The sequence below is a fragment of the Lycorma delicatula genome, chromosome 1 (genome assembly GCF_047948215.1).
Source record: "Lycorma delicatula isolate Av1 chromosome 1, ASM4794821v1, whole genome shotgun sequence".
In the NCBI taxonomy this organism is placed as follows: domain Eukaryota; kingdom Metazoa; phylum Arthropoda; class Insecta; order Hemiptera; family Fulgoridae; genus Lycorma; species Lycorma delicatula.
In genome coordinates, this window is record NC_134455.1 from 28,516,749 (window position 1) to 28,531,514 (window position 14,766).

At 32.6% G+C, this 14,766-nt stretch overlaps 1 protein-coding gene across 1 annotated transcript; it reads left to right on the forward strand.

Annotated features, from left to right (window-relative positions):
* Positions 1–9,938: 9,938 nt before the first annotated feature.
* On the forward strand, positions 9,939–14,274 carry LOC142317455 (uncharacterized). The gene is made up of 2 exons (XM_075354021.1): positions 9,939–10,060; positions 14,062–14,274. The coding sequence occupies exons 1-2, from the start codon at positions 10,004–10,006 to the stop codon at positions 14,272–14,274; spliced, it is 270 nt and encodes an 89-aa protein (XP_075210136.1). The 5' UTR covers positions 9,939–10,003.
* The last annotated feature ends 492 nt before the right edge of the window (positions 14,275–14,766 follow it).

Sequence of the window (14,766 nt, forward strand, 5' to 3'; positions counted from 1 at the left end):
CTTTTACTTAATTAGTTTCTTTTGGATTAATTAATTTTGTTTCAATATTGTTAATACTCTTATGGCTGACCCACATCAATCAGAGGGAGTGCCTTCACCAGACGAAGAGGGTTTCTCTCCTGCAATGGGGCGACGATCCGCTGGGAAGTTTTCTGGGATTGAGGTGAAAGAAGTCCTATCGGACAGTATTGGCAGTGACAGTTTGGCGGAAGCGGTGATGAAAGAACTTCGGCGGGCGGGTGGGTTGTTGACGAAGCGCAAAGGGAGGAAGACTGATGATAAGATGACTCGAAGGAAACAAAGGGCTGTCGATCTGACTGCGTCGACGAGCAGGGATGTCGAGGAGGATTTTCCGGCTCTCCCGGTCCGGTCAACCGATGTCATTAATGACGGTAAGCGTCCTTTGAAACCTTCGGGGAAGCGAATGCTACGTGGTTCCCTACCAGCAGGTGAGGGGAAGAAAAAGCAAAAAACAAGTTCCTGGACTTCCTTGTACTTGCCGGAGGCAGTCTCTGATATAGAGAGGTTTACATCTCTTATGGACGTCTCATGTACAGGAGAAGAGGTATCAGCAGGAGGGAAGCGTTCAGGTCGCATGGAAAAGAGCCTTCAGTCACGAAAGAAATGTTTGGTACATAATGGTATATAAATGTTTTGTACTCTTTTTCTGCGTAAAGTTAGGGAGTTTCACCGTTCCAACTACAAACGACCACTAGAGGTGAGATCAAAGAGTGCTCCGAGCGTATGAATAGTCATGATCGTATGTTGGAGGAGTTCGCGTTCGAGTTCGAATTGGAGGAGTTTTAGAAAAAATACCTGTGGAACCTCAGGAGAGGTTATCTACTCGGCTGAGCACATTGGATGAGGCTACACAAACATATTTTATCATCACTGATATGGCGTTGCAGACTCCGGTTGGGAGTCTACTCCGGGCTGTAACTTGGCCGTCAATTGACGAACTCCGACGCGCGATTGATTGCGGAGTTGCGGAGGCAGACATTGAGCGGTTAGTTCTTAGAGGCTGGCTTCAGGAAGTCTTCCTATCTTCAACTCTAGTGGAGGACACTTCTGAGTTGTCAGAGGATATTGGGTCTGCTTGAATTACAGACATGGCGTTGGAAGTCGAAAACCACAACATGCACCGGTGTTCCGAAAGGCTTCATGGATTCGGGACATCGCCCGAGCTGGCAAATTTGAGGCGGACCAGGTCCTTGTGGAGTAGTCCATTGCACGTGATCTATCCGGAGGGGACAATGTATGTAAAACTGGTGTGGGCCGGACTGACTATGCTTTAGTGTTTGATTCGGCAGTTGGGGACTGCGAGGTGGCCTCGGTCATTTGCAGGTCCGTACCGCAAGTGATGCAAGATAGACACGATCGATTAGTCTGCTTTTGTGGGCCCTCGGGTCGGCTTGGGCAGATTCTACGGCGTTCCGTGGAGTACGTGTGTAGAAAAAACATTATGTGTGTTTTTCACGAGTACCATCGGCATCGTCGTTAAAGATCAAGAGACCACCCGTAGGTCCGCCGACAACAACGGTAATAGTTAAGGCAGAAGGTAAGACTTATGCTGACCTCCTTCGATCCCGCAAGGGGCCAGTGACGCCGAGTGAGGTCGGGGTCCTCTCCGCACGAATGTAGCACAGGGGGAAGACCTACATCTCCAGGTGCGAGCTGATAGTGGTGCGGCTGAACAACTGAGCAAGGACATCGCCGAAAAAATAGAGGGTGCCACTACGGCTCTGACGGGAAGAGACGACCGGAGGGTCCATGTTATTGTTAAGAACGTGTACGCACTCAGTACGAAGGACGAATTCCTAAAGGAACTTCGTCAGGTTACAGGGGAGTCGGTCTCGCTACTTATACTATCCATGCAGCCGGCATTTGGGGCTATGCAAGTGGTCACCTTGGTAGTGCCGCCCATCTTGGCGGACTAGCTTCTGTCCGATGGGCAAATTCGAGTTTGGTAGGTGGCCTGCCGGGTGATGAGGCGCACCTTTGATTACTTATGTTTTCGGTGCTGGAATCCATGCTACTGGGCCAAATTGTGTCTTGGACTAGATCGCAGCGGCCACTGCTTTATCTGTAGCGAGCCTGGCCACTTGCGAAAAGATTGTATGCAGGAGCCTCGGTGTCTAACACACAAATTGCTAGGACATGCGCCCGGAGGCCGTGGATGTAAGGCGACTTCGGTCACGTCATCATCCGCTGGAGTTTACACACCGAAGCTGCGGTGTCTGTAGGGAACAGCCCCATCCGGAAAGGGTGGGAGGCTCCGCCACCCATCACCAATGATAGGGTGGGGACTCCTGTCTGACACCATTGGGAGAATACAAGACCGTAGTCTCGGTGGGGATCCCTCCGTGGGTTCTCCATTAGAGGCAGGGCATTAATACCGGCGGGGTCCCAGCGGGGGAATCCCTAGGAGTTCCCCCGCTAGTGGCATGGCATGTAACACAAGACCGAGTCCCGGCTATCTGGGTGGAGCCTAGCGCCCTACCGAGGCGAAGGCACCCCTCGGAGCTGAGTTTATGTGTAACTGCGGATCCGGCTCCGGGGAGGCGGGGAGATTACAGGCGATGAAATAAAAAATGTCATATAATGTAAAATTACATTTATTTTATTTATTCTAGAAGAACTTCCTGGATGATCTCCTTGTAAATTTTGTTCAGGTAAGTTAAGTGGGAAATTTTTAAATAGAAAATTATATTACCTCCGTAAACGTTTTGAAGATTTTATTTCGTATGTAATTTATTTTTTGCTATGTAATGGATTGTTATAGCTGAATGACATTATATTAATTTAATTCTGATATTCAAATTACTTTCACCCAAAAATTCAAGAATACCAATTTGTAAACTTAAGACAAAAAGTAAACATATCTCCAAATTCTAAAGAACTTTAGCACTTGTACCGAGTAAGTCTTTCGTAACCTCCTTTACCTTTCTTTTTCCTGTTTAGCCTCCGGTAACTACCGTTTAGATAATTCTTCAGAGGATGAATGAGGATGATATGTATGAGTGTAAATGAAGTGTAGTCTTGTACATTCTCAGTTCGACCATTCCTGAGATGTATGGTTAATTGAAACCCAACCACCAAAGAACACCGGTATCCACGCTCTAGTAACCTCCTTTACCTGTTTTAATCAAAACGCAGTAAAGACTATACATAATAAATATATCTTTTGACTGCATTCTTACTTATTATTGTAAAAAACACTTTCCAAAATGCCGTATCTCACGCTAGATAAATGAAAATAACGAAGAGAATTAATTTTCTGTTTATCCCTTTTCCTGCTTCTCAAGAAGCAAGTTTCACAAATTTGACTTTCTTACTAATGACTTTTTCATATGGCCTGCTTTTTTGCAGGCCTGGCCAAATTTTTAGTAAAAATATATCTAAAAAATATAAGCTAAAATAAATCATCTTCAAAAAATTATACAATAACAAGTAAACAACAAGAGTACAAGTAAATCAATAGTAATTTAATAGTCTTCTATTTTTTTTTTTTTTTTTTTTTTTAAATTTTATTGTTTGAAGATGACTCGAAATTAAGGATTAACGTTTGACTGTCTACAATTGTTTAATCATTTTTTAATTAATTACTTACCTAACAAAAATGTTTAATCTTTAATTTGTACGGGCTTCAAAAAATCAAAATTTAAAAAAAATAATAGAGGAAATTGGTTTTAGTACAGCTTTTGTGAACTCATTTTTTTTAGTCTATTACTTTATAACTTACAATGTTAAATAATTACAAGTTTATTTTTCAATTACGTACTTACCTCTATGAAAACGATGTTTATGAAAGCAGAACTAAGTGTTTTGATAAATTAAATTTTACTCAAGAAAAATTGTGGTTTTCGACAGTTGTGTTATTTATTGAATTTGTGTCGTAAGCACCTTAAATACTCCTCTCGTATGAAGTCAAAACAACTTTTAGTCTTTCCTATATTCGATATATCTTTCGGATTTTAGTGTATAAAAACCGGTATGTGTGTATTACCTGTATCTACAATGATATAGTAGATTGTGCACAGTAAACTTTAGTTCACATTCTCCTCCCACACAATGAGAATACGTACGTCTGAGGAATATTAATGCAGTAAATCATCATCTTCACTTAAATTGATAACAGGATAATGTAAGCGCAGTATGAAGAGGGCAATTCACAGATCAAATATAGTCAGATCATAGAGAACACAGAGCTTGATATGTTATGGCTCTTTACCCTAATCGACTTAATATATATTGACTTAATTTGTTATAGGAACATTGAAACATCCCCTCTATTTAGTTAATGGTTTTCGTCTGACTCGCATCTTAATCTTACAGTCAGTGGAAGGCACGCATTCCAAATCTGCATAAATGTACTACTTTTATTGAGTGTGAAGCTTTATGCAAATGATTAAAATTATTATTAAAAATAATAATTATAGTATAACTAGTCGCTCGGACCTCCCAGCCAGGCCTCGCTTCGCTCAGCGTTTTGGTTTTCCAGGTTTTCAAAGTTCATTTTTCAACTGGAAAATTTTTGACATTATGAACTTTACTCCAAGTTAAGAGCTTAATGTTTTTAGAAAAAATTTCATGCAATTTAGATACGTTATCTGATAACAGAAAATCCATTTTTTTTAATTTACCGACATGGGGGCTGCGCCCCCAAACCCCCTCAAAAAATAACTTTTTTGAGGGAAAACATTTTCTGTGAAAATATTTTCGGTAGATAATTTGGAAAAAACAACGTGATTTTTAATTTTTTTTAACTGAGGGGAAACTCCCTTCCCCCCACCTCCTAATGTTTGCATACAGTCTGGAAAAATAACTTCAACTTTTTTACATGAATCACTTTTAAATAAATACAATACTTTTCTTAGTTAGGGTTCATTTGTACATTTAACGAATATTTATTCAAAAATAGTAATAGAAAATTTGAAAAAAGTAAAAGAAAAAAGCTAAAACATATTAAAAAGGTAGAAATCAACAGAAAAACTTTTAAAAGGTTGTAAATTCACACGTGTATTAATAAAATCGCCCATTACTCTAATTGATAGAAAAGCTAAAATATCCGGAAAAACAAAGTATTGGAGATAAATTTAAGAAGACCTGAAATGAGAACTTGAGTAGAGACAATATCTTAATTTGGATAATTGTGTAGAAATTGAATACTGCATAAAACTATTTATTAAACTTTTCAAGCATACGAACAAATAAATGAAAAAAATGTCAAAATTGTAAAAAATTAACTTTTACACGTTTAACTCGATAACGCCAAATCGCATGAAAAAAAAATAGACAGCCTAAGTTAAAAATAATTTCATACGACTCGGCCATTGTAAAAACCTGATTTCTCTGCCACCTCTGATTTAAATCTCCTACGGCAATATAAATAATCTGCAAAAAAGTACTTTGCTATTATCACAATCGTTAAGTGTCGTCAAAATTGGAACTCGAATCCGTATCGGATTTAAAAAACAAACTAAAATCACATGAAATTTAACTTTTAAAGCATGCGAACAAATGAATCCAATGTTGTCAAAATGAAAAAAAGTAACTTCAACGCCGATAACTCGCAACCGTTATGTCGGAGGCCCAAAAAAATTAGCCTATGTTCATCGCAGGGCTTCTAAGTGTAGATGTCCAAAATCTGTGTTTAGACAAATCTGTCCGGTAGATCTCGAGTTAAGTTGGAACAGACAGAGAAACAAACATTGATTTTTATATATAAAGTTTAATATATCCTTATATAAAATATATTATTAAATAATGAAAAAGCGTCAGAGTACTTTATCAAACCATCTAAGAAAAGAATCGATTAGTAGCGTGATCCTGTCGCTGATAATACTAAACGAAGTGTAAATGGCGTGTGGATAGCGCAGTTCATCGCCAGGTAAAGTTGCGAGCTTTAGTTCATCAACCCTTATTTTTATTCTGATAATAATGTTTAAATGTTTTTTCTTTATTATTTCATGATTTATGATTTTTTTACCCGACTATATTGCCACACACTATTTAAAATACTTTTGGTTGTATCAATCTGTAATTTTGCTCAGAATCTCTTCTTTAGTGTTATTTCTTGTATCTTGGTGTTTCAGCCTTCAAATGGGCTTCTTCTTGGTGGAATGGTACCACAACATACACGTAAACATTATAATTATTCAATATTTCGTTCAAGAGCTTTCGTTAATAAAGCAATGATGTGGTTGTTCAGTTCATTGTCAGCTAAGCCAAACTAGAGGTTTACCCATCACTATGAAGGTTCCTACTCATATCTAATCTAGTTAATCAATTTTTTCGTAATCGATCGTCTCTCCTCAGATCTGACGAATCAACATACATCTAAATCACATCTATCTGAGCAGCTAATTACAAGAAAGTTAAATTATTGAATAAAAGGTAATTTTGTTTTTAATCTAAATGAAAGTAAGTAAACTTTTTTTTTTTTTAATGTAGTAATTGTAACATTTATCGAAAAATTTCGATATTTTAGAAAATTTTCAGTGCTTAATTATCTTCTCTTATAGTGGGAAAAAATTCCTTTCTATAATTTATTTTGCCACTATCTTTAATTTTTGTGGGAGGTGATGACAGTTTTAATCGTAGTTCCTCATGTGACTGTTTTCTACAGTCATTAACAGAATATTTCAACCAATTCCTGATTAATATTACAATTATTACAATTTCAGTTGAGATTTATTGTAATATTTATTATAAGTATTTATTGTAATATATATTATTTATTGTATTAGTATTTATTTATTAGTATTATTTATAAGTATTTATTAGTATTTATTTATTTAGTATTTATTGTAAATATATTATTTATTGTATTAGTATTTATTTATTAGTATTATTTATAAGTATTTATTAGTATTTATTTATTTAGTATTTATTGTAAATATATTATTTATTGTAATATTTATAATAATATTTATTGTAATATTTATTAGAAGAAACAATGAACGGCATAGATGAAGTCCTACGCAAGAACTATCGCATGAAAATAAACAAGAACAAAACAAAAGTAATGAAATGTAGTAGAAATAACAAAGATGGACCGCTGAATGTGAAAATAGGAGGAGAAAAGATTATGGAGGTAGAAGAATTTTGTTATTTGGGAAGTAAAATTACTAAAGATGGACGAAGCAGGAGCGATATAAAATGCCGAATAGCACAAGCTAAACGAGCCTTCAGTAAGAAATATAATTTGTTTACATCAAAAATTAATTTAAATGTCAGGAAAAGATTTTTGAAAGTGTATGTTTGGAGCGTCGCTTTATATGGAAGTGAAACTTGGACAATCGGAGTATCTGAGAAGAAAAGATTAGAAGCTTTTGAAATGCGGTGCTATAGGAGAATGTTAAAAATCAGATGGGTGGATAAAGTGACAAATGAAGAGGTATTGCGGCAAATAGATGAAGAAAGAAGCATTTGGAAAAATATAGTTAAAAGAAGAGACAGACTTATAGGCCACATACTAAGGCATCCTGGAATAGTCGCTTTAATATTGGAAGGACAGGTAGAAGGGAAAAGTTGTGTAGGCAGGCCACGTTTGGAGTATGTAAAACAAATTGTTGGGGATGTAGGATGTAGAGGGTATACTGAAATGAAACGACTGGCACTAGATAGGGAATCTTGGAGAGCTGCATCAAACCAGTCAAAAGAATGAAGACAAAAAAAGTAATATTTATTATTACAATTCATTACAGGAACACTCACCTGTTCCTGTAATGAATAATTTTGTTAATCTTCGTGATTTCACGTTAGAGGTGATTGTTTATTTCTTTCTTATTTATAATGTTAGTTATTTTATGAATTTGTGTGATATCGTTATAGCTTCTTATTATATACAACGAAAAGGGTTTTCATGTTCTATTTCTATTCATTATTACAAAGTATAATGCATAGTGTTTTTATATGGTTTTTTTATCTATCATTTAATAAAAAAAAATTTAACAATAACATTTGTTTGATGAAAAAAAGGTTATCTGTGTTTGATGAGCAAGTTATTTATGGTGTGAGTACGATTACCGGTCAAAAGGTCTTGTGCTATTAACTCCATTAAGTGAATCTTAAAATATATTAGGCATACATGATACTTTTTGATTGCGAGAAAGAATGCTAATATATAATTATTTTAAGAAATATTTTTAAAATTCGAAGGTTTAGAGTGAATTAGTTTCTTGAAATTTAGCATAATCTTTTTTTAGGGGTAACAAAAGGCCTTTCATAATTGTAATAATTACGTGAAACATTTAATTATTTTAACACTTACTGTATGTAGCGAATATGTTTTATCTTTTATGAACAAATTCTCGATTAGCTTCAGACTGTACACATTTATACAATTCAATTAATTTTCATAAGCAATATTTATTAAATTTCTTTGTTTAAGCCTTTGATAAACAAGAATATTTTTTGTAAGTTTTAATAAAATCGGTTACAAATTCTTTTTGCCAATTTCGGACTTTATTTATTTTAATTCACTTTTTAAATAACTAATTTACCTGATTGTTATCTCTGTAAAGTGTAGGCAGGTAAGGAGCTTATGACACCGACCGGATAAACTGTTTGGGTTGGAATATACCTGAGGAAATAAAAGGAAAAAAGTAAGAAATTTATTATTAGTTTTATGCATGATCGGTCATATGACATAATAAATGATTATTCAAAGACTTCTGTTTACTTTGTACCTGCTTTCATGCATGTTTTGCTCCGTATGCAATCCTGCCCATTTTTGTCTCTAGATTTATAAGACAGTTTAAAAGACGTAGTACCCGGCGGTCATCCATCATGTAAACGATAGACAATCATATATCCAGTAAACACAGTATGGATGCTAAAAAAATTTGACATTTTAAAGCCATAATACATTTGTGAATCCAATAATGTATGTAACACTTTCTTGATGCTTGTCATTTTAAAAGAAAAACTAGCCAAAATCTCGCAGGTTCAAACCGTTCTAATATTTTTTTTTTAATTAATTTTTTTTTTTGACCAGAATAACACACACAAATTGCAAGAAATATAAACAAAACACATATGTTGAATTAACTATCTTTTGCTTTAATCATAGCAAAGGTAGCAATACATACGTATTTTCTTTCTTTACTGTCTACACCATATAAACTTTTAAAATGTTAATTATTCTAAAACTTTATGATAATTTCATTAACTGTGAATTAATTGATATTAGTAATAACCGTTTAAGTTATTGTCACTTATGATAAACCGACATGAAAGATTTTGAATTGATTGAGTGATGGGAAGTAGATGAAAAATCAATTGCTATATTTGATCAAGAAAGGCAAACAGTAGAAGTCTATAAAAGCGTTCAAAAAATAGGCGAAACTCAAAATTTTTGTTGAGTATAGACTCTTCGTCCGATATACAGGTTTGAATTGTATTTATAACCGTTTTTCTTTTCCCGAACAAGCTCGAATGCTTTACTAATTCTAATTGTTAAATTACTATTGTACTTCAGAAGAGATAATTTCAGGTAATAAGGTGAATGAAGGTTAATAAAGTGGTAAGGGGGTTATTCATTCATTAATAACCCCTTACCACCAGAACACAACTACTTCATGAAATTCATTCAGCGTTTGGCAGTTCATTCTTCCATAACTGTTTGATTTCAATTTGACTAATTTATTTTTTCAAAAATATATATTGTAACTGATGAATGATTGATCTCGTCGCAAAGTACGATAAAGTATTTTTATGTTTGTTTCAAAAACAATATACTATTTATAATTATCATATAACAAAAATGGATTTCTATTTTATTATACCATACTGATCTATTTTTTTATAAAATCACAAATTTATTATTCTCTCCCAAAAAAAATGGAGGGGTGATAACAAAGAATAGAACGAAAGCGAGGGTGGGGACATGGTATAAAATAGAAGTCGTGGGGCTGGTTACGATCAGAGGCGCCCTGCACTGAACACTATCAGGTTGATCGTAGCTGTTACCTGAATCATCCGGCTCCGTGACGTCATCATGTGCCGCCGTATCTCAGCTTCCCTCGGCCCACACCCTCAGCAACCTGCAATACAGGTAATCATCACCGACTTGCTTGTCAAGGACATTATTCAGCATCCAATACAAAATAGCACTGTTAAGTATTCACAGCTTTTGACCTCGTACGGGAAAAGCAAATCATGGTAATAAATACAATCTTATCGAAACAAAAAAATAAATGTAATTTTTAGCCCGCGCTTAAAATTTTATAATAGATAAGCTACTTCGAGTTTTCCTAAATTGATGCGGTTACAGTCATATATTAAGGGATTTAGCAGCCCATAAACAAGAATAACGACTGGAAATAACGTTAACTTTTATTTAATCACGAAACATGAACGTCATTAACCTCTCTAAGTAAGCTTTTATAGTTAAATATGATAAATGAAATTTTACACAAATTTTATTTAGTTATCATTTATGTTAAGATACTTTAAATGAATAATTGTCATTGCAGTAATTCTTATTTGTAATTATATCAGAGTATTAAGACAATTCAAAGTAAACATAAACAAATTTATTTAACATTTTCATATAAATTTAATTATTAATGAGCAAACAAATAAAGTGGAGACTAATCTGATCTTTTAGGTAGTCTACATTTATCTGTCTGTACAATATATAATATTATTAATAAAAGAAAATTAATTACTTTATTAATAATAATAATTATACTATTTGCTTTATGTTAGCATAATTAATGTCTTTCGTCTAACCTAAAGTAGATGTACATTCCTAAATTTACAGGATCTTGTCATTGTACTTTTAAAACAATATTTTTTTAGTCCAAGTATATTTTAACCTGTAAATACTTGCGTTAAATTTTTGCCTTATTTTGTCTGTGGGCATCCGTCTCATGCTCTACTGTAAAAATCTAAGTTTTTATCAAGCATCAATAAATTAACCATTATGTTGTAAATTATCACATTTTGACGTAGCTTCATTTTTTGAGAGTATCAACTACGACTTACAATTATCAGCTTGTAATTTTTATTGATGAAATTTTAATTATAAATTTAGTATTCATAATTACAATCTTAATATGTACATTAGATAATAAAATCTTTCGTTCAGGCAATATTTTATCTCAAAATAATTCACTTACGGGTATATCTTAATAGTTTTTCATCCACAATAATAGTAACAACAATAAAACATACATACAGTCTCCACTACAAGACACACTGACTTCAGAGGAAGTTGATATAATTTTTAAAACATTTAATTCGCATCGCGACTAAGTTACTAAAAGAGTACGTCCTGTATCAAATTTCTGTAACAGTACATAGAACTGGGTAACCAAATTCCTAATTTCACTGGATTAAGAAAAGAGCATATAAAATTATCGTAATTCAAGAGTCCAGACTAGATCTCACCTTTCTAAAATCGATAGCATAGTAGTACACAGGTAACGATTGTACAGAAAAGCTTTTTATTACGTAAAAATTTCTAAACCTATGAAATGCAGGCGTGTTTTTAAATACTTTTCCCCATGCTTATAAAAACATTCACATGTCGAAAAAGACATGGATATTTCTTTTTACAGAGGAGAACAATCGTAATAAAGTATATATTATTTTTGTTTAATTATTATTTTATTAAATGTTTAACTTATGTTACCACTTAATTTAATTAAGTAGAATTAAATAAGAAAATTAATAAGTAGTCATGTAACTAAATACCTACTTGTTAAAAGCTGTATAATTTTAAACAGCGTAACGCATTTCTTCTTATTTACGAAAAATAAAATTAGATTTTACATTTTATATTTAATCAATTCTGAACACTTGAAAATACTAATTTAAGTATTAATAATTTAAATGTATTTATTTTTATGTACTAATTAATTAATTAATTCTAATTTAAACATTAATATAAATACGAGAAGGCGAATATATCAATAATTAAATCCTCTGATTTCCGTAGCGAAGTGGTAGTTTCTCAGTTTTCCGTCTGGAAGGTTCCGAGTTCTAATCTCGATCAGGAGCTAAAAAATAAAACTCTATTTCATTTTTCCCACGGACTGACTTCGAGCTTATGTGATAATCGTCAACAACAAAAAAATTGATAACAATTATTACTGAAATGTAATTGACAATAATAAATTATAATTTAATAACATATTAAAAATTTCTATTTACTACTCACGAAGCGTCACGATGTGGAAATCTTTAATAGATAGAATGAATTTTAAACAATTCCCAATTAGTAAAACTTAAAAAGAAGAGAATCATTTTAAAAATTTTATAAATGCATATACGAGTAGGTTATTATCTGAAGTTATCCATGCTGGTAGGTCTAAGGACCACATGGCAGATGCAGCCTAAATTCCCGCCATTTCTTTTACCTCCACTACGAGTTTTACTGTCATTTTCATTTCTTTGATTCGTTAATTGAATGATAAAAATCAATTTTTACATTCATATATATATTTACATGTATTTCGCGTTTCTTTTGTTCTTATTTGTACAATTAAATAACCATTGTTTGAATTATCGATTAGTTACGGATTGATTACTTTTAATTATGCTTGTCTATGCTGCCTGCTTATTAGACATTTTTGCCTAGCACGTGGTCGGAAAGTAATTATGATTTATTAAATAATTTTAATTATGATTAATTGGTTACGTTAAAAAAAATAATTGGTTTAAAATTACAGAAATACTTTTTTGGTATGTGATAGATTTTAATCGATATTGTATATGATTTTATCAGGTTATAACAATTATTATAATTTAGTAGTGTTAGTTTCTGAGAGTGAATTGTTATTTTATCCTATAATTCTTGATCTAGTACAACACTACCGATGATATCGAGACTTCTTTATTAATTGTTGTCAGTGACATAAGTAAGCGTCAAATCAGTTAATATACGTGGCGCGAGTGGTAGCGTCTCGGCCTTTCACCCGGAGGTCCCGGGTTCGATTCCCAGTCAGGCATGGCATTTTTCACACACGCTACAAGTCATTCATCTCATCCTCTGTACAGTAATGCTTAACTGCGGCCCCGGAGGTTAAACAAAAAAAAAAAAAAAAATCAGTTAATTGGTTATAAATTTATATACTCGTATGAATTTATTTTTAATAATTTATTTCTGTTTATTAGCTCTTTCATTATTATTATTCCCTCTTACTGTACATAAAGTAAAACAATTCCACCAGTAACCTAGAACTAATACCCTCATTGAACACCTGTTTTATAAACATAATCTAAACACATCGGTTTCATTCGAACCTTTTCTCATCATAACTATTCGTAATAAATTATCCTTCCTTCTTTTTTGTACACTCATTGACACCTGTTATGCCTCGATTGAATTATTAACTAGCCGATTTTAACATAAATATTTTTTGTTTGTTTGTATAGTATGAATTAACTTCGTATAATCAAACACGACTGCTTGTAAGCTTATGCTTACAAGCTATATGCTTATAACTGTATAATGAAGGTATTAACAGAGAAACGGGTTTCAGCATTGTTTTTCTTGTATAATTTTAAATCAAAATCATGTGTCATATTTTCACTTCCTATTTTAAAAAAATAAGTTTGGTTCAATATGGTGGATCCAAGATGGCAGGCAAAGATTAACCCTACCATAATGCATTTTTAATTATATGTAGAACCCCATTCCTTTCTGCCTCAAAATACTTCTTAGATATGCAATATAAAGCTGTTTCCATACTTAAATATCTATCACCCGGTATATACACACACGAGCGCGCGCACACACACACACACAAGTAATTTCTTTTTTTAACACAAAATTGAAAATAGAGCACACACACAAGTTGAATTTTTCAAATATTTTCTCAGGTAAACTAAAAGAGTGGGTTTTATGATTTTTAATTTCAGAAAATGGTTTTTGTTAATTTTTAAAAACGTTTAATGAACAAAAAGTATCACTAACTTAGCAAATAAAATATATTATCTAGTTTTTCATCAATGTTTATTTAAAATGTCATTATTATACTATATCTAGATTAAAAATTTTATTAAACACTAATAAAATCTCATTAAATTTTTTTTTTTTTTTTTTAGCTGCAGAAGCCATCATTGGCACGAAAATTAGTAGGGTCCGCAAAGATCAATTTGAATGAATATTGGAGCGTATTTGAAGCGATGATGGATCCGAATTCATCAAATTTGGAGAACGAAAATATGGATAATGAACGCCGTTTGGCTGAATTAAAATTAGAAAGTAACGAGTCACCTTCCATCACTACTAATACGGAACTGTCTAGAAAAACATAATCATATTATTATGGATACAATCATAATTTAATTAATTTTTTTTAGAAAATTATTAAGATCAAGATTTTGGAAATTTTAATGAATTAACAGCAATAAGTTATTTTTTGAGTTAGTACGTTCGTAGAATGAATTCGTAAACAGTTAATTATTAAATGTTTAGCGAGTTATAAAGACTTAATACTTTTGATAGGTAATATTTACGTAATAAGGAAAATTGGTTTAAATTTTTATCTTTATTAAAATAATGCAATTAAATGTATTTTTCTGTCAATTGTACTTAGTTACGTCCGTAAATAATTCAAATTTTCTTTGATAACGATTTATTTATTTATAATTTTTTTAAGTGTTAATGTGAATGAGAGTACACCTCAAAATATGTCTTCCTTATTTTTAAGTATTATTATTATAATTTAACTCTATTGTTATTCATGTTGTTATGTATTAAGTTTAATTTTGTTATTTATTGTTATGTTGTTAAGTACTTGTTAAATA